Source organism: Ceratotherium simum, chromosome 4 (genome assembly GCF_057802395.1).
Source record: "Ceratotherium simum simum isolate JZ-2026a chromosome 4, ASM5780239v1, whole genome shotgun sequence".
NCBI lineage: Eukaryota > Metazoa > Chordata > Mammalia > Perissodactyla > Rhinocerotidae > Ceratotherium > Ceratotherium simum.
The window spans coordinates 1098398-1120289 of NC_141903.1; the positions used below are offsets into that span (position 1 = coordinate 1098398).

At 42.1% G+C, this 21892-nt stretch overlaps 1 protein-coding gene across 6 annotated transcripts in view; it reads left to right on the top strand.

Moving 5' to 3' along the window:
- MAPK9 (mitogen-activated protein kinase 9) overlaps positions 1-20733 on the top strand; it is a 51469-nt gene extending 30736 nt beyond the window's left edge. For 2 of the 6 annotated variants that reach the window (XM_087429185.1, XM_087429191.1), the window contains exons 6-12: positions 6582-6747; positions 8156-8227; positions 12303-12485; positions 13477-13601; positions 14661-14724; positions 16065-16136; positions 17529-20733. In XM_087429185.1, the coding sequence (XP_087285311.1) occupies positions 6582-6747; positions 8156-8227; positions 12303-12485; positions 13477-13601; positions 14661-14724; positions 16065-16136; positions 17529-17671 (825 nt within the window). In that variant the 3' untranslated portion in view covers positions 17672-20733. Of the gene's footprint in view, positions 1-6581; positions 6748-7772; positions 7845-8155; positions 8228-12302; positions 12486-13476; positions 13602-14660; positions 14725-16064; positions 16137-17231; positions 17501-17523 lie in introns of those variants that run through there. The other 4 variants (XM_087429187.1, XM_087429188.1, XM_087429189.1 and 1 more) reach the window with 4 other exon arrangements.
- Positions 20734-21892: the final 1159 nt, after the last annotated feature.

Sequence of the window (21892 nt, forward strand, 5' to 3'; positions counted from 1 at the left end):
CCGGGTCCCAGAAGATGATGGACCAAGTTAACCCTTTAGTGTGTTAATGGTTTTTGGTGAGCCTTTCCAGTCTTTTCTCCTTTATATGATACCATACCCATAGATACACACTTTCAGTTTTGCTTATTAAAATGGTTTTATACTAAAGATAAAATTTAATTATTTGAAAAATAAAACACCCATAATCCCACCACTTTTTACTTTATATAATTCAAAAAATTAAAAGAAATGAAAGTCTCCCAGCTCTCCATTGGCAGTGACCAGTGATGGCAGTTGGGTGCGTTTCCTTCCTGACTTTACACTGACACCATCTTCTTGCTTATGCTAATGCCAACTTATCTGTCTGCGCTTATGTCCTTTTTAACTTATGTTTTTCGAAAATGGGATCATCTTGCACATAATGGTTCTGCAACTTGCTGAGTGAGTTGATTGGTTTTTTTGTTTGTTTTGTTTTTTATTTTTATCAAGGATCAAATAGTTTTACAAATATCTATGAAAAAGCAGAGTCCCCACCTCCTCTCTTTTATTTATCTCTCCCCAGAAGGAAATTCTTTTGGTTCTTTTAGCTGGTATTTTGGTGTTTATCTCCATATCTTGAAATGATATGAGTAGATCTCTACTCGTTGATCTTTGTTTAGTTTGGGTCAGTACCTACTGATTTAGCTCTTTCACCAACCTCAGCCTCAGCCTGCCGCCTTTCCTGTTCCTCTGTCCTCCCAGCATAGTTACAATGTAATTGGATGTGCATCAGTATCCATATTGTGTTTTATGCTGTCATGACCACATAAATGCTTTTCACAGCTGAGCTGTATTTATACCATGAATATATTTCTTTTCCTTTCACTTCTTTGTCCCTGGAGTGAACAACGTTTGTCTTTTATTTGTTTGAGTTTTGGTCTTTGTTGTTTTGTTTTTCAAGGAGGGAGTATTTTCTCTGTTCTTCTTGCTAGTTTAACCCTAAGCTTTCTGCCAGGTGTCTAAGTCGTCTCTCAGTGGACCCAGGTGTCTTATTTCATCAGTTTCATGTATCCTGGGGCCTGCGTCCTGCACCCATCTGGACTGGTACCCCCATCCCTGATGCAGCGGGGTTGTCCTACACCTCGCCCAGCATTTCCCTGGGATTTCCTCCCCTCTCGGTGTTGGATTCCCTGCTTCCTGACCCCTGTCTCTCTCTTGAATTACTCCCTTGTCTTGATGGAACATATCTTCCAATGGCTTCCCCAAAAGTGGTACATGGGAGGTAAATTTTTTTTGAGGCCCCAGATATCTGAAACTTTTCATTTTGCCCTGTCACTTGATTAATAGTTTGGTTGGGTATAAAATTCTTAGTTACAACTCAGTTGCTCTCAGAATTGTAAATGCAGTACCCCATGGTAGTATAGCATCTAGTCTGGCTTTTTAGCTTTCTAATGCCATTCTTTTTACTGATCCTTTGTGAGTGCCCTGGTTTGGGTTTTGTTTTATCTTTGGAGGCTTTTAAAATCATTTCTTTATTCCTTGTATTCTAAAATGTTAGGATGATATGCCTTGATGTGGACGTCTTTTTCATCAATTGTGGTGGGTACTTGGTGGGACCTTCAGTCTGGAAGGACATGCCATAGAGCTCTGAGAAATTAGTATTATTTCTTTAAGGATGCCCTCTTTATTCTGTTCTTTATTCGCTCTTTCTCTGAAGTACCAGCTGGTTGGAGCTCTTTTTTATCCTCAAAAATTCCTTTTTATAGCATTTTGTTCTTGTTGCATGAATGCAGTATCATCTCTCTGAGGGTAATCCCTGCATGGCTTTTCTTTCCCCTGAGTTCCTTTTTTGGTGTGTGTTGATCTCTCTCTGTCATGTGCGAGGCTTTCCCCAAAAGTCTGGCAATCCCTTGTCATCTGATCCTATTTAAGATGGTCAAGTAGAAGTGCATGGGTTGGGATTATTGAAAGATGGGTTTTTTCCTCTAAGGCAGCAGGTGGTCACAGCTCTCTCTGCTTGTAGGTCTTTTCTCTGGGCACCATTTAGTTTCTCTAGAAAAGCCTCCTCTGGTCTCTTTACTGAGGGTTATAAGCCTGGCTGCTAGTGTGAGAAGGCTGTGTGGGGTGGGGCTGGGGTTCTCACGTGCCAGAATGCAGACCTCTGCAACAGAGCCCTGTCTTCAGGCTGGGCCCCTCGCCCTTGTGCTCCCTGTGCCCCATACCAACACATCTGTTGGTATTGTGCCTGAGGCCCGAGTCTGCAAACTCAGTTTCAGTTTTTCTAGATAATGGGCTACAAGGAGTGAAAAAGGAGCCAAAAGCCTCTCTTCTAGGGTGGAGCTACGGATCTGAGAGGTCTGCCTTCACCTTTACGAAGACTTTCCAAAAGAACTCTTCGGTGTCCTGCTCCCTGCTTCACCCTGCCTTCCGCAGCACCTGTCATTCACTTCCTGAGCCTTTCCAGGGTGTTGTGGTCCACATTATCTCCTGTGGGCCGCTCACTGAGGTTGGAATTTCCTCCACTCGGCTAAATCATTTACTGCTTCCGTGCCGCTTTCCATCCCCATAGAGCGTGTGGGGTTTTTCGTTGAAGGCATTAGAGTGCCACGATGGGATTAGACATGCAAAAGATGTATTGGGAGAAGGCCTGTGAGGAAGAATGGGGAGTAAGTCGGAGAAGGTGAGGAGGCCGGCAGAGGGCACCATGGGTCTGGCCCCTTAGAAGGGAGAGAGGACAAAAGAGAGTTGGAGGAAGAGCCACAGGCTGCCATGCAGCCCTCAGAAAGCTTTGCCTGGCCCCAGAGTCCTCAAGCCACCTGTCAGAGGAGTCTGGTGTCACAGGAATGGGCCTCCTGCCCCACGCAGCCACTGGCCGAGAGCTACCACGGGCGTGTGGCCCCGGCATGAGCAGAGGGGAGGGTCGGTGCACCACAGTGGGGGCGTCTGTCAGTTGCACTCTTGCAGTGGGAGAGCCAGTAAGCATTTTCATGGCCACAATAGTCCACCCTTGCACCCCTCAGCTCTACTCCACACAGGTCAGGAGCAGCTGCCCATGCTCTCCAGGGCGTCTCTTCCTGAGGAGAAATTGAGAAGTGGGAGTTTGGTTGGTTGGACAAACTGTAGCCCCTGTCACTGCAGTTGATCTTGGAGCCACAATAGGTACTCACTCTCTCCCTTCTCCATTATTCATACCCTCAGCCATCCCCTTGGCAGGTCTCTGTGGCTTCCTGAGGTGACCCAGACCTTCATTCCTGAGGGGTCTGAGACTGGGGGCTCACAACAGGCCACTGGGTTCGTGAACCCACCCAGCAGTCATCTCCCCAGTCCCCGAATGTGTGATTGGAACTGATACAGTTGATGGTTGGAGTGACCCCTACGTTGATTCCTCGGCTTGTGAGGAGAGGGCCAAGTGGAAACCTGAAACTGCCTCCCTCAAGATAGTAAATCAAAACACTTAACTCTGGGGGTGGGGAAGGATGGAGGAGATTAGTGCCACCATTAAAACCTAAAGAATGCAGGGACGGTGGTCCCTCTTGTCTCTCAGTTTAATTCACTAGTCCAGCGCTTGAAGAAACTAGATGGATCCCAGAGAACTTAACCAACTAGTAGACCTGGTGGCCGCTGCTGTGCTGGACATGGGATGGCTGTAGAGCAGATGGATTAATAAGGCCTCAGGCACAGCATGTAGCCAGTGATGGGCAAACACATTCTTCCATACTGATTAGAAAAGAGGAGCAGAAACCGTTCACGCTGGTTTGGGATGGACAACAAGATTCTTTCACAATTTTGCCCTAGGCTTCTTTTGTCATACTGTGGTTGGAAGAGATCTGGACCAGGCTCCATTTATTACCTGGCCCCACCCCGCCACCCCTCCTGAGTGGAGGAGGCATGATGATGCTTTGAATCTTTGAGTTTCAATGTCCACTCAGAACTTGTGTCCAATAGTCCCTCCGATGTCTGCTTAGTCTCTTGTCCCAGGGTACAGTCCCTGAGTAAGTGGCCATAGAAACCTGTGGGGAAATCCAGGCAATGGACATTTGTCACAAAGTGCAAGGTCCTCCCTCCTAGGACACCTCTCTGGTCGGTGGGTTCTGATCTGAGAACTGACCAGAAGTGTGGTGGTGGTTTATGGGATGATGCCCTCAGCCTCCCATCCTCTGCTCTTGCCCTTCTTTGGTGACAGATGTTTGCACACCCTTGTTGGCTACCTGGGGGTGCCACACTGTTAGCCATCCCCACATCTGTGGGTCGAGCGCTCAAATTCAGGTGTCATTTGTATTTTAATGTGTGCTTCTTGTTTGGGATGGTCTTCAAGACTTGAAGGGGCAAAACTGTCTTTACTCTGCCACCTTGAAACTGCAAGTGCAGTTCATTTTAGGACGCCTCTGGTTGTATGTGGAGGCTGATGGGAGAGCAGCCATGGATGCAGGGAGCCCTCAGGAGCCCTGGGGCCCCTTTGAGCACCTCCCCGTTGGCAAGCATCAGGAGGCGGCCGCCTCTCCCCGTCCTGCCAGGAAGACTGTCTACATCATCGATGGCCCGATTTGTGTTTTATTTTCAGAGCTTTCCAACAGATGGTAGTCAAGTGTGTTGTTCCAGCAAAATGAGTGCAAGATGACAATTTTCTGACAGGTGGGAGTGGCGGAGATGAGCCTATTTTCTGATTCCCTCGGCAGTTCATCGAGCTTGCTGGCAGTGCTGCTCTGGCCATCCTTGTTCACGTGGCTGTGCTTCAGTTCAAGGCCAGGGTGGATTTCAGGGGCTGGCTGGTCAAGTGTAGACATTTCACATTTTGAAAAGCCAGCCTCCTAAAGAGAAAGCTCTTATTGACACCCCCACCAGGTGTAAGGAGGGATCTGTTACTGCCCTCCCTCCAGCACTGGATGTCGCCATTCTTCTCAAGGCCGCAGGAGAGACTAAAAATGGTTCCCTGTCCTGTGGGTTTTTGTTTTCTTTTTTAATTCATGAAGCTGAGCATTATTTTATCTGTTAGTAACTTGTATTCTAAAATGCCTGTTCCTGCCATATTCTTTGGCTTTAAAAAAGGAAACTAGAGACAGATTGGTCCGTTTTGCCCTAGCTACATTACCACCTCCTCATGGGGAAGGCTCGCTGGTTTGAGTGTGGGACTGATTCTTTCCTGGCTGTACTTTGTGCAGAATAGCGGCTGCCGGTGAGGGGTGGTGGCACTCCCCTCAGGACCTTCCCACCTCAGGACACAGTGCACCGGGGCCAAGTAGCGCCCCGGCATCTGCATGGGGCTTGGTGGGACTATTCACTGCTTTTTTTAAACTTTATATGAGTTACATTTTACTAAAGCCAGGAAGTTTAGAAAGAGAGCCTTTAACAGTAATGAAACATAATTTTAGCCGTTGTAAATCTTAAACGATTTTCTGCTTGTCCCGATAACACTTTGCAGCCATCGCTGTCTCAGAAGCACACCTGTGCCAGTTTGTGGCACGTCAGTTGGAAAGTTTTAGGAGCTGGGCCTGAAACGTCACACTTAAAGTCCTCCCAGGTCCTACTGTGTGGTGTGACGTGGCAGTTTGACATTGCAGCTACATGTTGGAAAACTCTTGTGAGAAGAATAGATGTGGATTATTTAGAAGTCACAGTTTTTAGGGTGAGTTTGCAGGCAGGAGTCACAGGCGAAAGTCAAATTCCTGTGGCCTGAGGAAGGATCTGGGATGTGGGGGATCAGCATGAAGAAAAGCCCTAGAGAGTTATGAGGGAAAGGAACTGCAGAAGTTGTGTTAAAGCGTTGAGAGTGTGGTGGAGAGTGACATTTTCTGAGTGCTGTGTCAGGCTCGGTTCTGGGCGCTGAAAGCACCACAAGGGTCTCCTCTCACAGAGCCCACACTGGAGGGCAAGAGGTGGTGTGTGTGGTGGGGAGTGGTGGGTCCTGGGGAAGGGGGTGGGGAGTTGGGTTGGTGATCATGGAATTCTTCTTCCAAGGAAAGAAAAAACCATTGGAAGATTCCAGGGTCAGAGGGTTCTGGCCCTGTGCTGTCCAATATGGTAGCCACTAGCCACATGAGGCTATAGAGCACTCAGAATGTGGCTATAATTGGATTTCAAAGATAGTACCAAAAAAAGAATGTAAAATATCTCATTAATAATTTTTGTATGTTGGTTACATTTTGAAATGATAATACTATGGATATATTGGATTAAATAAAATATATTAAAAATTTTACCTGTTTCTTTTCACTCTGTTTAAGGTGGCTACTAGAAAATGTAAATTGCATTATATTTCTGTTGGACTGCAGGGCAGAGCCGGAGTGCTGGGGAAACTGCAGGGTGACCAGGAGTGAGGGAAGGAAGGAGGAGTGAGGGGTGTGGAAGCTCTCAGGAGGTTTTAAGCAAAGGAAGATCATGGTTTCCATACCCAGATGGAGGTGAGCCCTCCATCTGACCTCTTCAGGCTGATTTGTGTTAGTTTCAATTTGAGAGTAGGATTTTCCAAAATCATTCCAGAATCCCAGGGTTCAGTTCTAACTTTCCTCATCCTTCTGGCACTATCACTTCGGTAGTCAACTGATTTCTCGAATCCTTACTAATGCGAGATTGTTTATTTAGCATGCTTTGGTTCATTTCATTAATTTAAACCATTTCTGTCCTAGGATTTGAAACCTAGCAACATCGTAGTGAAATCAGACTGCACCCTTAAGATCCTTGACTTCGGCCTGGCACGGACAGCATGCACCAACTTTATGATGACGCCCTATGTGGTAACACGGTACTATCGGGCACCAGAAGTCATCCTGGGCATGGGCTACAAAGAGAACGGTGAGTACAGACGGGACTGGAAGAGGCTGAGACCTTTAAAACTAGTGCGTTGGTCATCATTAGTGTTTCATCTTCCCTATGAACTATATGAAATATAATGTGAGGCCTGTGTTATACAGAAGTTATTGTAGTCCACAGATAAGAAATAATTAATTTTATATTTCCATTGGTTAAAATTATTCACTTAAAACTTCACTTTTGAAATTAATATTTTTGAACATTTATCAAATATACTTAGAGAAAAGTATGCATACCCCAAGTGTGCAGCTCGATGGGAGTACATCCCCATAACCAGCAGCACCCGAGGCCTCTCCAGGTCCACTCTGGGTCTTATCCCCCAAGGGAAGCTGCTATTCTCATTTCTGGCACCATAGATTGGTTTCACTTATTTTTGAACTTGATATAAATAGAATAATGCAACATGTTCTCTTTTGTGTAAAATTGATGTTTTTTTAACATCAAAACTTATCTAGCAATATCAGAGCTCTTTGAATCTTAGCTTTTGACAAATTTGTTGAGAAGAACTAAATCACATTGACTTGTTAAAAAAATGTCTGCAAGTTTGCCCAAGTCACCTGAAATGAGTTTTGCTTCAGGTTTATTTAGATGCTCTGTAGCCTGCGCTCCCACTCGAAGAGGCAGCTCTGTGGGTTTCCTGTTGTCCTCCGTGGAAGTGAGAGAAAATTAGACCCCTGGTTAGCTTCTCCTACCTGCCCCCACCAGCAGGGCGCCTAAATAGCCCTCTACCTGGCCATCTGAAGCCTGGAGTTCAGTTGGGCCTCACAGAAGAGGGTGAACGGCTGGAAGTCAGGCACCTCTAGCTGGGCCTCACCTGGAGCCCAGATGAGCAAGCCTGCCCCTGTGAGGCCCTGCTGACTGGCAATTTAGAACAGGACCATTCAAGAGGTGTGGGGTCCTTATTTTACAAAAGCTTCCATTGACAAGCTGGGTTTGTCTTTGGGAGGGGGTTTGAGAAAACACGTGTGGGGGTCTCGGGCTGGTTTTAATCACCTGGTGTTTGGTAGTGGACATCTGGTCTGTCGGGTGCATCATGGCAGAAATGGTCCTCCATAAAGTCCTGTTCCCAGGAAGAGACTGTATCCTTCACAGGGAGAGACCTAGCACTGACCACAGAGGCTGGGGCGAGGGTGGGCACTCCTTATTTCTGGGTTTTTGTTTGTTTTTTAAGCTGTGAAGTATTGTAATCTTTGGCACTAAAACTCCAGATTGCTGTAAACTGAAGGCTAAAACAGAGGTTGGCAATCATTCATATCGTGTAAAAAGTTCACCCTTAGCTAGCAATGTATTTTTCCATATTTGTGTGTTTAGTACACTGTTAGAATTCCTTTTCCTCACCTTTGTTTTGTTCATGGCACTTCATAATTTTGTCATTTCATTTTGTTTTCAGTTGATATCTGGTCAGTGGGTTGCATCATGGGAGAGCTGGTGAAAGGTTGTGTGATATTCCAAGGCACTGACCGTATCCTTCCCGGGACCTTCCCGGCTGTGCTTTCACAAATACCACAGACACAGCAGCACGCAAGGAAAGCGGCGCAATTCAGGACTGTGTTCTAAGGGGCTTCTTTTGTTTGTTAAGTCAGTGTCACACACCAAATGGTTCAATTTCACGTTTTCTTTTTTACTTGACTACCTGTAATGATTTTATTAAGGCTTAGAGTTAAGTTAAACCAAATATTAGCTCTCAGTTTTATCAAAAATAGTTTATAAGAAATTATTTATTCTTTCACCAATGTATTCTTATATTTAAATGAAAATACTATTTATTTAGATCATTCAATTAATTTAACTAGGAAAGTTGCTATCTAAATTTAATAAGCAGTATACTTGTGTCATTCAATTAATATACTATGTTGTTAGTTATCGGTATGCATTGAAATACTTTTCCCCGAGTGAGAACTGAAGCACACTGCATAAGACCTAAGTAAAAAAGATTAAAATGAAAAATTTGTGAGGAGCAACATATAGTAAATTTTCTTGTTTGTCTGCTGCCATTTTGTAGAAATTTTTGAAAGATCCATCTAGAAAGTTATTTTGTGACATACCGGGGAAGTCTAAATAAATAGAAAATGCAAAAGATTAACTTACAGTGTGGTCAGCAAATCATATTAATAACATATAACATAAAGGAGAATAGATAATATAACAGCTTTCTTTCCTCATATAGTCATTCTTTCATCTTTAATATTTTTTACTCTAACATGGTTCTTCACATATACCCTTTTTCATTTGTGTTCTAACCACTTAATATTTTCTTTAGTCTTTGATTTTGTTTTCTGTTATGAAAGCTTAAAGTGGTCTTGGTCCATTGGCAGATTACTGGTTATTTGTAAAGGAAATCAAGTTGTGTAGTCAGTGTTTTGTATGTATTTTATTAAAGTAATTTTAGCTTCTTATAATTTTATGAGGGTGGTTTTCTTGTAATATAAATTCTTCACAACACAAACTTGGAATGGGAGGATTATATCCCAGTCATTTTATTTACCTTCCTTTACATTTTCCACATCACAGATTTTATGTGAAGTTAATACATTTTCTTTTAACAAATTTTCTAGCAGTTTCCATAGCCTTACCTTAGATTCACTTGTTTCAAACTGTAAATAAAGAGGTGTTTATTTGCGAATAAACTCAATTAAAAAGGGGTAAGTTGATATTTTCTAAAGATAAATAATTTAGAAGTATCTACTTAACATTCCGTTTATCTCAATTCTTACTGATTTTGTGCCTTTCCTTTTTTTATTAATTAAGAAATATTTTCTTCATAAAGTACGAAAATGAAAAATGTGGGTACTTTTTGGTGCATTATTAAGTAATTTAAAATTCCCACTTTACATATTAACATCTTGCAATGTCAGTAATTAATAGTTTTATATATAAGGTCACTTAACCTCATTCTCAAAACACACATAGAGATTAACATCATTTTCCAAAGAAAATTTTGCCAACTTTTTCAAACATTAGTTTAAAAATTATTAGGATAGAAAAAGATTCCAGAAACCAGACTGAAGTTCTTCTCAGAGATTTGCTTCAGATTCATGACCTGAGGTAAAAAAGGAACTTTTGTCCTTACATGGCCTGTGAGAAAGAGCAAGCTTTAGCCAGGCCACCTTGGGCCCAGGTTCTGACTCCCACTTGGAAACTGTGCATCCTTGAGGAGTCAGGGCCTCTCTGAGCCTTGGTTCCCCTTTGGTAAAACGAGAGACCTGTGGTAGTTGAGTGACAAAGGCGTATGCACACAACCAGGAGGTCAGCCAGTCTTGCTAGGATTATCTTCCCCTTTCCCACTTCCCTGGAGTCACTAAAAATGACCCTTTACCATGAATCCAGTAGATAGGTATTGAGCACCCACCAATTTCTTGGCTCCTATCTGACTTCCATCGGCAAAGGATCACCCCACTGCTGAGCAGAGGGTAGACCATCAGGGTGAGGGAGAAGCGGGGAGACCGGGGCTATTGCACTGTTCCACCCAGTAGAAGACAACAGAGGCTCCCAGCGGGGGGCAGGAAGTGAGGTGGGGAGAGGGCTTGAACTCTGCATCTGTTTGAAGGTCAGCCCTTCAGAGAGCCTTGTTAGGATTTTGAGGTGTCTGTTAGTGGAAATATCAAGGGCAGAGTTCAGGAGAGAGATCTGGGATAGAGAAATAAACATGCGAGTTGTCAGTCTGCCAATAGTATGTAAAGCCTTGAAACTGGTAGAGAGTGCTGAGAGAGAGAAGAGCAAAGGAGGAGGACTAAGCCCCTGGGTGGCGAAGAAGAGAGGAACAGGGAAGGGAAGCTGAGAGGGCCCGCCTGTGATGGCGCCTCCCAAAGAGCGAGGGCCCTGGAGGCCAGGCAATGAGTTACCGAGGGAGGCTCCTTGACACTGTCAAAAGGGTGAGGACTGAGAGTTGACCACTGGATTGAGGGATGGTCACCAGCAACCTCAATGGGCATGTCACAGAGTGATAGAGGAAAAGCCTGATGAGAGGATATTTAAAAGAGAATGAGAGGCTGGGAATTAGAAATACCAGTACACAACTCCTTTTGCTGCAAATGAGAGTGATGATAGCTAAGCGGCGGATATGGGGCCAAAAGAAAGTGGCTGCTGTTTTAATATGGAAGAAAAAAAATCATGTTTGATTGGTGATGGAATGCTCCAGTAGAGAGCAAAATGGTGATGGTGTACCAGCAAGAAGAAGAAATTGCTGGAGCGGTATCCTTCAGGAGACAGAGGGCGTGGGGTCTGAGGTGAGCAGGCATGGCCCACAGTGAAGGACACTCGCGCGCGCAGTCCACGGGCTTCTCCTGCAACTGGGGCAGTGCGCACAGCGAGGAGTGAGTATGGGGAGAGGCATGGGAAGGGTAAGGAGAGAGGCAGAGGTGTGGAATTGTTTTCATATTTTGGCTAAATAGGTAAATAAAATGTAGGCAAAATTCTGATTTGGCAACATGTATGAACAGAGCAGTGAAGCAAGAACATGCTAGTGATTTGATGTCCAAACCCATTGCCCGAGCAGGTCTGCAGAAGGCTAATGTTTTGGAAGGACTGAGTCGTCTTTGTTCCTTGGAAGAACATGTGTCTGTTCCCTAGGTTCTTTCACAGTATGTAATTTCATTTTTCTAAGACATACTTCAATTAGTCATATTTTAAAGCTGCTGTTTATATGATTTCTTCTGGCTTGCATTCTCTTGTACAGTTGTTTACAGTTTCAGAATCTCTTTCCACTCTCATTATGCCAGTTATCCCAAGCCCCCTGTGAAATAGGCAAAGCTGGTATTGTCTGCATTTTACAAATAAGGAAGTTGAGACTCAAGGGAGAGTGATTGCCTGACACCTGATAAGTGTCTAGTGCACAATGGAGTCTGCAACCCAGATCATGTACTTTGAAAGGAAATAAGACGCACTTCTAGGTATTGCAGTGATGGTGGAGGTTAATGCCAAGTAAAAGAGAATGACCTCTCAAAGCTGCCACTGCTCAGGGTAAGCCCAGCGACAGGAAAGCATGTGGTCCCGTGGGAAAGGACGTGGCAAGGGCTCAGAAAGCCCTGGCTCCTGGTCCATCCCTCATGCACCCACCACCAGGCCAGCTGGCCCCATAGTGCCCTGGTTCCCCAGCTGTAAACTGAAGAGTCCATCGGTCTCTCTACTTTTGGGAGCCTTAGATCTAACGCAGCTTTGGTATGAAAACTGATTTCAATTTGCCTCTGTCATTACTGTCTAATTTCATGTTGAAGCATTTCTGTCATAGGTATTCCTTCAGTAACAAGGTAACTTGATTTTGATCTAGAATGGGAAGGCATGCAGACCTCACTGTGTTGATTTAATAAACTGTGATCATAGTTATAAAGATGCAGTGTAAGAATTTTTAAAAATAGTCTAAACTTGAAACCCAAATCTTATTTGAATATTATTTCAAAATGCCTCTACTGACCCGTTTAGCCTAGTTAACTACTTGTCGACAGGTAGAAATATAATTTAAGTTTTTCTTTGAATGATGCTACTTCATGTAATATGAATACAAGGCCTTTCAGTTGTATTTTCCTCAAGAGACTCCTTAGATATTGATCAGTGGAATAAAGTTATTGAGCAGCTGGGAACACCGTCTGCAGATTTCATGAAGAAACTCCAGCCAACTGTGAGGAATTATGTAGAAAACAGACCAAAGTATCCTGGAATCAGATTTGAAGAATTGTTTCCAGATTGGATATTCCCATCAGAATCTGAACGAGACAAAATAAAAAGTAAGATATCCTTTTCTCTCATATTTGTTTTCATAATCTGTGTGAAGCTTTCACTTTTTCATGTTTGCATTCTAAAACCTTTGAACGTTCAGAGACAAAATAGTTGAAACCCTCAAATAAAGTTATTTACAGGCTAGAATGAAGGCCTTGCATAGAGAAAGCTTGAAGACCTGGAAGTTTTGTCCTCAATAAAGTGGCTTAACAAATGCCTTTGGCCAAAATAAAAATATTCACATCAGTCCGAAAGACTCTTATGTTAATTACAGCAATTGGAATTCAAAAAGTTTTCAGGAATAAAGAGCACTTGAGTAAACCCTGTTATAGTAGTTCAGTAAAAAGCTCCTCCTCACCTTCCTCTGTGCCCATCACTAAAATGTGATGTAAGGGAAAAGAACGGATTTGTTTCTGTCCACATCTGGGTACACTGTGCCTCATCAGAAAAGCCCCATCACTCCTCTGCCTGTACTTGTGAACGTTAATTGCCGAATCGTAGAGGAGCCTAGTAGTTAACTAAGTGGTTGAACTTGTTGGTTTTTTCTAACTACTGATCTCTAGATTTAAAAACAAGTGTATGTTGCCAACATTGCATACAGGTAGGCAAAGCAGAGGCATCTGTGAAGTGTTCTGCACTAAAAGGTCTGTTCTCATTTCATTTTGATGTGACATCAAGAGAAAACACTCACCGTGCTTCAGGCCTGCACTCTCCACATTTCCACCCTGAGCTCAGCTCCTGCGTCCACCACGCTGCTCAGCAGGGGCCCTCTCCTCCCCCTCCCTGACCCAGAGGCTGAACCCACATTTGAAAGCCTGGTTTGTGGTGAAAGTCACTGCTTATTCTTAAAGAAAAAGGCTCTATTAATCTTGAACCTATCAAAAATTTCTCAAAGTTAATACATCTTTGTGCTGTCTGTGCTATCACATTTTGTTCTAATCACAAAATTTTCAGATTAACAGCATTAGTTTATTAACCTAATATTTGTTTTTACTCTAGCAAGTCAAGCCAGAGACTTGCTATCAAAAATGTTAGTGATTGACCCCGACAAGCGGATCTCTGTAGATGAAGCTCTGCGTCACCCTTATATTACGGTTTGGTATGACCCTGCTGAAGCAGAAGCGGTAAGCGTCTGTCTGGAGAAGACTTATGTGTAGAGGCAGGGCTTACATTTCCTTGGATCTTCTGTTTGTCAGTCTGGAATGACTACGTAGGATAGCAAGTCCTAGATTTAGTAGGACTCCTGATTACAAGGAGGCCATGGGACATGAGCCACAGCCCCTTTAGGGACCCTTGCTACTGGGGCTCCAGCTCAGAGAACCTTGGGAGTGAACATGGTCATGCTGTGGTGATGTAATCGTCTTCGTTTATGTAGACGCTGACGTGTGAGCATAATGTCACCAGTTTTAAGCCTCCATTATGTACTTGGCACTGTACCTTGGGCCAAATGACATCATCTTGTTTAGGCACCAATTAGGCTAAGAAACTTGCTGAAAATCACAAGATGGTTTGTCCTTCCCCAGAGGCACCTGCTCTGGGAGTCCCACCTCTGAGTGTGGGGCTCGTGTGCGTTTATCTCTAGTGGCACTGTATGGAGGATCTTTAGCTGTAAGTAAGATAACCACAGTGTGACATGCTTATTTTATGCCATCGGTGGAACACATTTTTATGTCTTGACCTATGGATTTAACCACCATTTTAGACATTGTTTTATATCAAAAGAATCTGATTTATAAACGTGATTTTTAAGTAAATGTTGGAACAGTCCATTTATGAGTTGGGGTTTGGGTTTGGGAGTTCTAACGGGAAGAACTGTAAACCTGAGCTGTGTTCTGCACCTTTTGTATTTCCTAGCACAGTGCCTTGTGCAGGGTGGGTCTCTAGGAAGCAGCCTGTGATTACTAATTTTATAATTACATTTAGGCAAATGTCTATAGAGTGTTTTGAGGTCATGTAATTATTAAGAGGACCATAGTAGCTCTATCTTTTTGATTAATTTTTCCTTAATTATTTTGATTCTGAAACTGATGTAATATCACACTTATGAAGAAATCTTTAATAAATCATGTATGGAATGAAACTACATCCATATCAGAAATAGAAGTCTTTCCAGTGATTCTGCCTTTTTCTTCATGCCTCATTATTTTTTGAACTGTTGACTTTACATATAATTTGATTTTTAGCCACCACCTCAAATTTATGATGCCCAGTTGGAAGAAAGAGAACATGCAATTGAAGAATGGAAAGGTAAAGAGAGCTTATTTTGATCCTTACATATGACATTTCTCGAAGTCCTGCAAAGGGGCAGCTTTTCACTTTTCGACAATAGCTTTTCTAAGGGAGGGGTGAGAAACCCTGCAGCCCCTTTAACTTCTCTTCCCACTTCCCAGTAGGATGAGAACTTCAAGAGAACAGAATTAGAGAGGAACGTGTATGAATTGCATCTTATGTGCCTCAAAAAAGAAAAATAAGGGCTTTTTCACATGATCTTACATTATCAAATCTTGGTTTGTAAACTAAACGTTTTACAGTTGTTATACAATTGAGTTATAATTGTTATAACTATAATACAATTGAGTAATTCTATCACACTTACCTTGATAACATGTTGCAGATTGTTGAGTAACCCCAATTCACAGGCCCCTGGAAAGCAGACATGGGGGACCCCACAGGGGACATGTGAACTTCTGCTGTATTTGTAAGCCATGTAGTTGTATGTGTGTTTTAAAATAGAGTTTGGGGAAAACTCCAGATCAAAAATGTGCAAATAGTTATTATTACCACTATAAGATTAACCAAATGACCCACAACAAACTAAACCATTAATAACGAGTTTAAACTAAAAGTTTTTCATTAAAAAGCACAATCAGTAGTAATTGGGAACTGTGGTCAGCACAAGTCAAAAGTTGTGATGTGTCCTGCCCGGGAGCCCCTCCTGGGATGTGGGGAGTGCCCACAACCTGCATGCACACACTCAGCAGGGCGTTGCACACAGCCACATTCGGTGGTAAAAGGCTAGCTCATAGGCCTCAGTAAATGCTTGTACTGTGCTAATTTTATTTCATGAATACCAAAATTTTAGGAACCCCTAATAGCTTACTTAATAGGTAAATAGTTTTTCCTATAAATGAAAATTGAGGAAAACTGAGGTTGAAGCCAAGAAAAAACTTAGATATGTGGATTAATTTCTGGCCAGTCTGGAGGGGCTTCTAGCCCACACGTGGATGCTGGTTACATTTGGAAAACCACAAGTACTGACAGAGAGAAACATATGCAAACTCTCTCCTCTTCTTCCCCTCTTACCCTCTCTCCCTCACCCCATCTCCCCCCTCCCCCCACTGTAAAACCCCTCCTGGATCCAGAACTACTCTACATTTTTGGCTGCCTTAATAGTTGGGTTGCAAAGATGTAATGGATCAAAACATGGATGTCTTGGTCTAGGTGCACTATATTACTGAATTCACAGTATATCACAATTAAAAATAACACATCACAGTGCCCTTGGAGTGGTTCCAGTTGATTTGGAAGCAAGGTTTAGAGATGCAAAGAAACTGATGAAGCACTTTAACTTGTGTTTCTATTTGAAGAGCTAATTTACAAAGAAGTAATGGATTGGGAAGAAAGAAGCAAGAATGGTGTTGTAAAAGATCAGCCTTCAGGTTAGTGATCGCTTTAATCATTTGCTTGTGTAATATTTTTCTTTCCCTTTTCAACTTTTATAAATGGCAGCAATGTGTTCAGCACCAGCTTGACCAGCACTGATCTGAACACTCTTTTGTGAAATAGTCTCTTCCATTTTGTTTTGTCCTGGTGGTGGCAGCTAACATTTGACTGATATGCCAGTTATAAACATTCTTGTTTCATACTTGCATCAGCTGCTATGAGCTCCATTTGTAGAGGAGGAAATTGAATTTAAAGCCTTTTCAATGTGCATGATCTTTTTTTGGCCCCACTCAGTTAAAAAATAAAATTACCATGAATCTAGGTAAAATAGAATTTGATTTTCTTTTGAGAAAATTGTTCATATAATTCTCCCATTTTTCTCCTTGATCTACCTAGTGGTAGAAGTCTAACAATTAAGTAATTATATGATTTTTAGAGACATAATATATGTGGTATTAACTGATGTCTGTAGGATTCTACCTGTTTACTAAATGAAACACTTTAGTTATTTATTTTCTCACCTCACTGCCCCTGGAAAGTGTGCAGACACACGCGCATGCCCACACGTGGAAGTGCAAATTGCACTGCTTCTTGTTCTTGAATTTTATATTCAGCGTGCTGTATGTGTCAAGCGTCTAGAGATTATATGACTTCAGTACGAATTTAGGGCGTGTTAACTAAGCACAAATTTAAGACTGCAAACACTGACCTCTGAGAGCCTGGATGTTTTATTTTTACTCAAACCAGACTATAGATAGTAGGAAATAAGATAGTTTCATTTGCCTTAAAATGTCAGTTTTCAGGATTTATAAAACAAAAATAAAATGAACAAGAGGCCACTAAATTTTTTTCCTTTTTTTTTGGTTTGTATACAGTCCTTACTTTAGAAGATGTTTTTATTGCCAAAGAATTTCTCAAAGGTTGTTGCCTTTTTACTTTCCTTCAAAAGTTGATGCTTTCCTCATAAGTGTTTATGACTGTAATTGAAATGTCTGATGACACATGAATCCTATTTGGGCTTAAGCCTTTTGTGATACTGGTAGTTTTAGGATAAATTCAACAATTTTCTTTTAATATCTTTTTAAAACCAGCAGGTATTTTTTAAGAGTTAACATGATTATACATGAGCACAATGTATATGACGTTTAGCCACTGGGAAGAAAAGGAAAATGTTGCAAGAAAAGACAGAGAAATATTTGGGATTCTGGGCCCAAAGAAAGACTCCAGGAAAAGTTTAAAATGGATGGTCGACTAACTTCCTGTTTATACCAATAGTTAGGATAGGAGACTTCAAAAGGACAGAGCTGAGAAATGGCCTAAGTCTCATTGCCTGGATTTGCAGCAGTGTCGTGCCTCAGATTTTATTATATTTGGTTTTCTTAGCACAGATGCAGCAGTAAGTAGCAACGCCACTCCTTCTCAGTCGTCATCTGTCAATGACATTTCATCCATGTCCACTGAGCAGACGCTGGCCTCAGACACAGACAGCAGTCTCGATGCCTCGACGGGGCCTCTTGAAGGTTGTCGATGATGAGTTAGAAACAGCAAGCATGTCATCAGTGAAGGAACTCACGCTTCCATGGGCCTAAAATACTTGGGAGTTGATGGAACCAAATAGAAAAACTCCATGTTCTGCATGTAAGAAACATGATGCCTTGCCCCTACTCAGTTCCAATAGGATTGCCTGCTTAGATTATAAAATGAAGCAGATTATATCTGAATAAGAAAAGTGCTAGTCACACTTGTAGAGATTTATTTTCAAGGTCATTTCAGGTGAGCAATTAGGATAGATGAATTTTTTAAAAAGTTGTGCGGTAATAGTAGTGACAATTCCTCATCCTCAGTAACTGTTGAGACTTACATGCATGTGACCACAAATGCCTGCTCGGACTTAGCGTCTAGCACTTTGGAAATCAGTATTTAAATGCCAAATAATCTTCCAGGTAATGCTGCTTCTAGAATTATCTCTTAATCCTCTTAAGTAATTTGGTGTCTGTCCAGAAAAAATAGATTTATGTGTATTAATTGGCCACCATCATATTATCATATCTTACCTTCTTTTATGCTATGATTTATTCTGTCTTTTGTATTTCAGAAGGAATATAATTAAATCTATTTAATAAAAATAATAACTTTTCTTAAATTTGTCATGTTTTGGGCTGAGAATTATCACTGCTAAAACCAAGACACTTTGTTTTCTCTAAATTGTCTTAGTCTGGAGGATTGTACATTCAGCTTTACTGCATGATAAAATTTTAAGTTTTGTTTTGTGCTGCTTAAGACATATACCTTTAAAATCCTATCCTATCCCTTTTCTCTTGGTCTTCTGGACTTATTATTTATTTAAAATGCTACCTAGAACTTCACCTTTTCTATTAGCCACCTGACACTCCATGTCAATAATATGATGGCAGATAGATTCCTAAGTCCATTACCTGCTGTTGGGGTAGAATCTTACATAGTGACCACTAAGTGATGGCAGTCACTTCCCAGGTGCTTGCTTCGCCAAGGCTGGGCTGGGCCCTTCCTTAGCGTCTGTCACTCGGGGTAGGATACACGATGTTCCAAGGCAGCATCTCCCTTTTCCCATATAGCAGGCACACTGGGTTTTCTTTCTTTGTGAAAGAGCCCACATAACTGCCCCTTTGGTCTGTTTCAGGAGGCAGGGCTGCTTCAGAGTGCCTATTGTTGTTGTTTTCTGCTCTGTGGAGGCACTTCCTTTTCCTAAGGGAAATCCATGAATGTTCTGGGGAAGCTCTTCAGAGGGATACAGAGGAAATGCCCTAAAGAGTAGTGATTAGCTATTGAATATTTTCTGATTTAAAACTGCTCACCTGAAATTGATACTTTCAGACTTTCTGATATGGAAATTATTCAGCAGTCACTAAGATACTGAGTATTGAAGTGTCCCTGCAGAAGTGGAGTACGAGGGTCACGTTTTGACCACTTGTGTTCATAATGCTTTCCCCTTGAGCTTGTTCTGTTACAGATTCATATCTTATGTTTACTTTGGAAGCTATTGGGTCAACATTGTTCTCATTCTATAGAATGTGTTCTGAAAAGGAAGTTTGATAAGAAAGTTATATTATAAATATTATCTAAAATATGTGATTCTCTCTGCACCAGTTGCATCTTATTGGTTGGTCTCATCACTGGAAACTGGAACCCTTGATAAACAAAATTAATATTGAAATAATAGTTTTACATTGTGAGGTTTAGACACATTTCATATACAAGATGGAAATACTAACTTGGATTGAGGCAGAAACACCTATTATATGGCTCGGGATTATTTTGGTTTTAGATGCCTGATGGTATAGTGAAGAAAGTTATGGCTATACATATATAAACATCTTAAAATGGCCTTTTCTCTAATATACATTGTTTAAAAAGACTTGACTAAACCTGTCTTTAAAAAGAAAAACAAAGAAAGGGGAGAATTTTAAAAATGCTTTCTCTGCCTTAGGCTTATGTAAGGGCAGTGCGGGGGTGCTGAGGGCGCATCGAGGGCGTGCTTTCCAGGCACCATTTGTGAGTGGGCTAGGAGCCCCGCACATGGGCTTTCCGTCCACTTGTTTCTTGGCGTGTTCACGGATGGAGCCCGTGTCGGTGTGGACAGGTTTCCTGCCCAGACCACCTTCTGTCAGGTAGCAGCAGGTGCACCTCGGACAGGCCACAGGCTGCAGATGACAGAGCTCCATAGAAATACCTCACCCCAGTCCAGGGTCCTCCTCCTGAGCCAAGATGTGCCAGGTCCTGGTGCAGTGCAAATGGTTTCAAACTGCTGTGGATGAATGCTGATGTCAGATAAAGAACTGAAAATGTACTCAACTTTTTCATCTTTTCTATTTTATTTTTGTAATTTATATTGTACACAACCCTGGAAGTAACTATTTTGAACACATATTTTTATAAACCAGCTAATTTATTATTAGCCTGGAATTTGGACTAGGTTTGTTTTGTTTGTTGGCTTAGTTTTCAGTCAAAAAGGAAATGACTGCCTCCGGGTGTGTTGGGTCTCGATTTCAAGTGCAGGTTCCGAAGAGCAGGCAGAGTCTCCCAGAGTAGGAGGGCAGTCTAGAAACACAAGCTGCTAGCTGCGGATCTGCTGTGGTCATGGAGATGGAAGTAGGGCTCCATTTTTGTCTTTGGGATGTGAAACTCAGAGCTGCAGTGCTGAAAGGAGATCCCCTCGCAGGCCCCTTCCTGACACCCAGGGCCCGGAGTTGAAACACTGAATGGGATACTGGTTTAATCTGGATTTGACACTGTGTAAGTCATGGTAATGATGTATGAGTTCCTCTGGTTGATCGCTAATGTAACTCCTCTGGTATTTCATACTGATAGTGAATACAGCTGTGACCTTTCAGATTGCATACAGCTGTGACCTTTCAGATTGCATATCTCAAAAGTAACATTGCCTCATGTTTTATAATAAAATATATTATGTGTGTTTTGATTGGTGAAAATAATACAGATACATTTTAAAAGAGAACTGTATAGCTTGTCCAATTTTTGTGTGTTTTATGTGACAATTGACTGTAGATTTCTACATCACTATCTCTGATTACAGATTTAACATGAATACGGGTAGATGTTGGAGTGTCATCATTTCAATCAATATTAGCAAATGTTTTTAAATTGAAGGGCAAAACATTTCTGTTAGTTCTCTTACTGAAAATATTCTGCAAATTCCTGAATCTAAATTTTTGAAAACATACAGTACAAAATTGAATATTCAGAGTGTTGGTGTAATTTTTTCTCACAAAGTCTGGCCAGGAGAAGCCAGCAGTTAGTCTTTCCTTGAATCACGTAAAATCCTTAATGGTGCTTATGTGTTTCTGCACAGGATGAGCCACTCTCATTTCACCTCTGGGTTTGAAGCACTTGAGGATGTTCACAACTTAAAAACCACAGGAGTAGAAGGGCCCTCAATGGCTCATTTTCTTTTTTCTGCTTAAAAGGACTAGAATCATTCCAGATAGATGGCTATCAATCTTATTTTTAAAGATCTCTAGAAAAGGAAAACATTTTTCTTGATATTGGTCTGGGTTACATTTCTGTCTTACTCCTTTCCCACTTTCAATGTAGACAGTACTAAAATACTTTTATTTATTGGCAGAAACAGTACCTATAGGTGGAGTGAGGTTTTTTTGGTGGGGGGAGGAGTAATATTTCAGAATAACCTAATGTTGTCCTGAAGATTCTGTGGCTACTCGTGTGAGTTTAAGCATAATGTTGCCTTTGACAATAAGGCAGTTAATGTTTTTTGGGTTGGTTTGTTTGGTTTTTGGTGAGGAAGACTGTCCCTGAGCTAACATCTGTGCCCGTCTTCCTCTATTTCATATGTGGGACTCCTGCCACACATGGCTTGATGAGCAGCGTGTAGGTCCATGCCCGGGATCTGAAGCTGCGAACCCTGGGTCACCAAAACGAAGCACGTGAACTTAACCACTACGCCACCAGGCTGGCCCCTGATGTTTTTTGGTTTTAATCAGGAAAGTTGGTAACAACAGTGACAGAGCGGCCAGTCACATCTCCTTAAGGCCGTCCATGATGCTGATTTAAAAGGGATGCTCCTGTCATGGTCATTGGAACTTGCCATTCGTTGTGTCCTCAAGGCCCAGGGCCAGCCACTCCTTCACAGTTTGAAAAAGCAAGGCTTTAGGGGCCAGGGGTCCTTGTGAGCACGAGTGTTGGCTGCCATCCCTTCTCTGTCATGGCACTTGAGAGTGGGAAGGAAGTTCAGCAT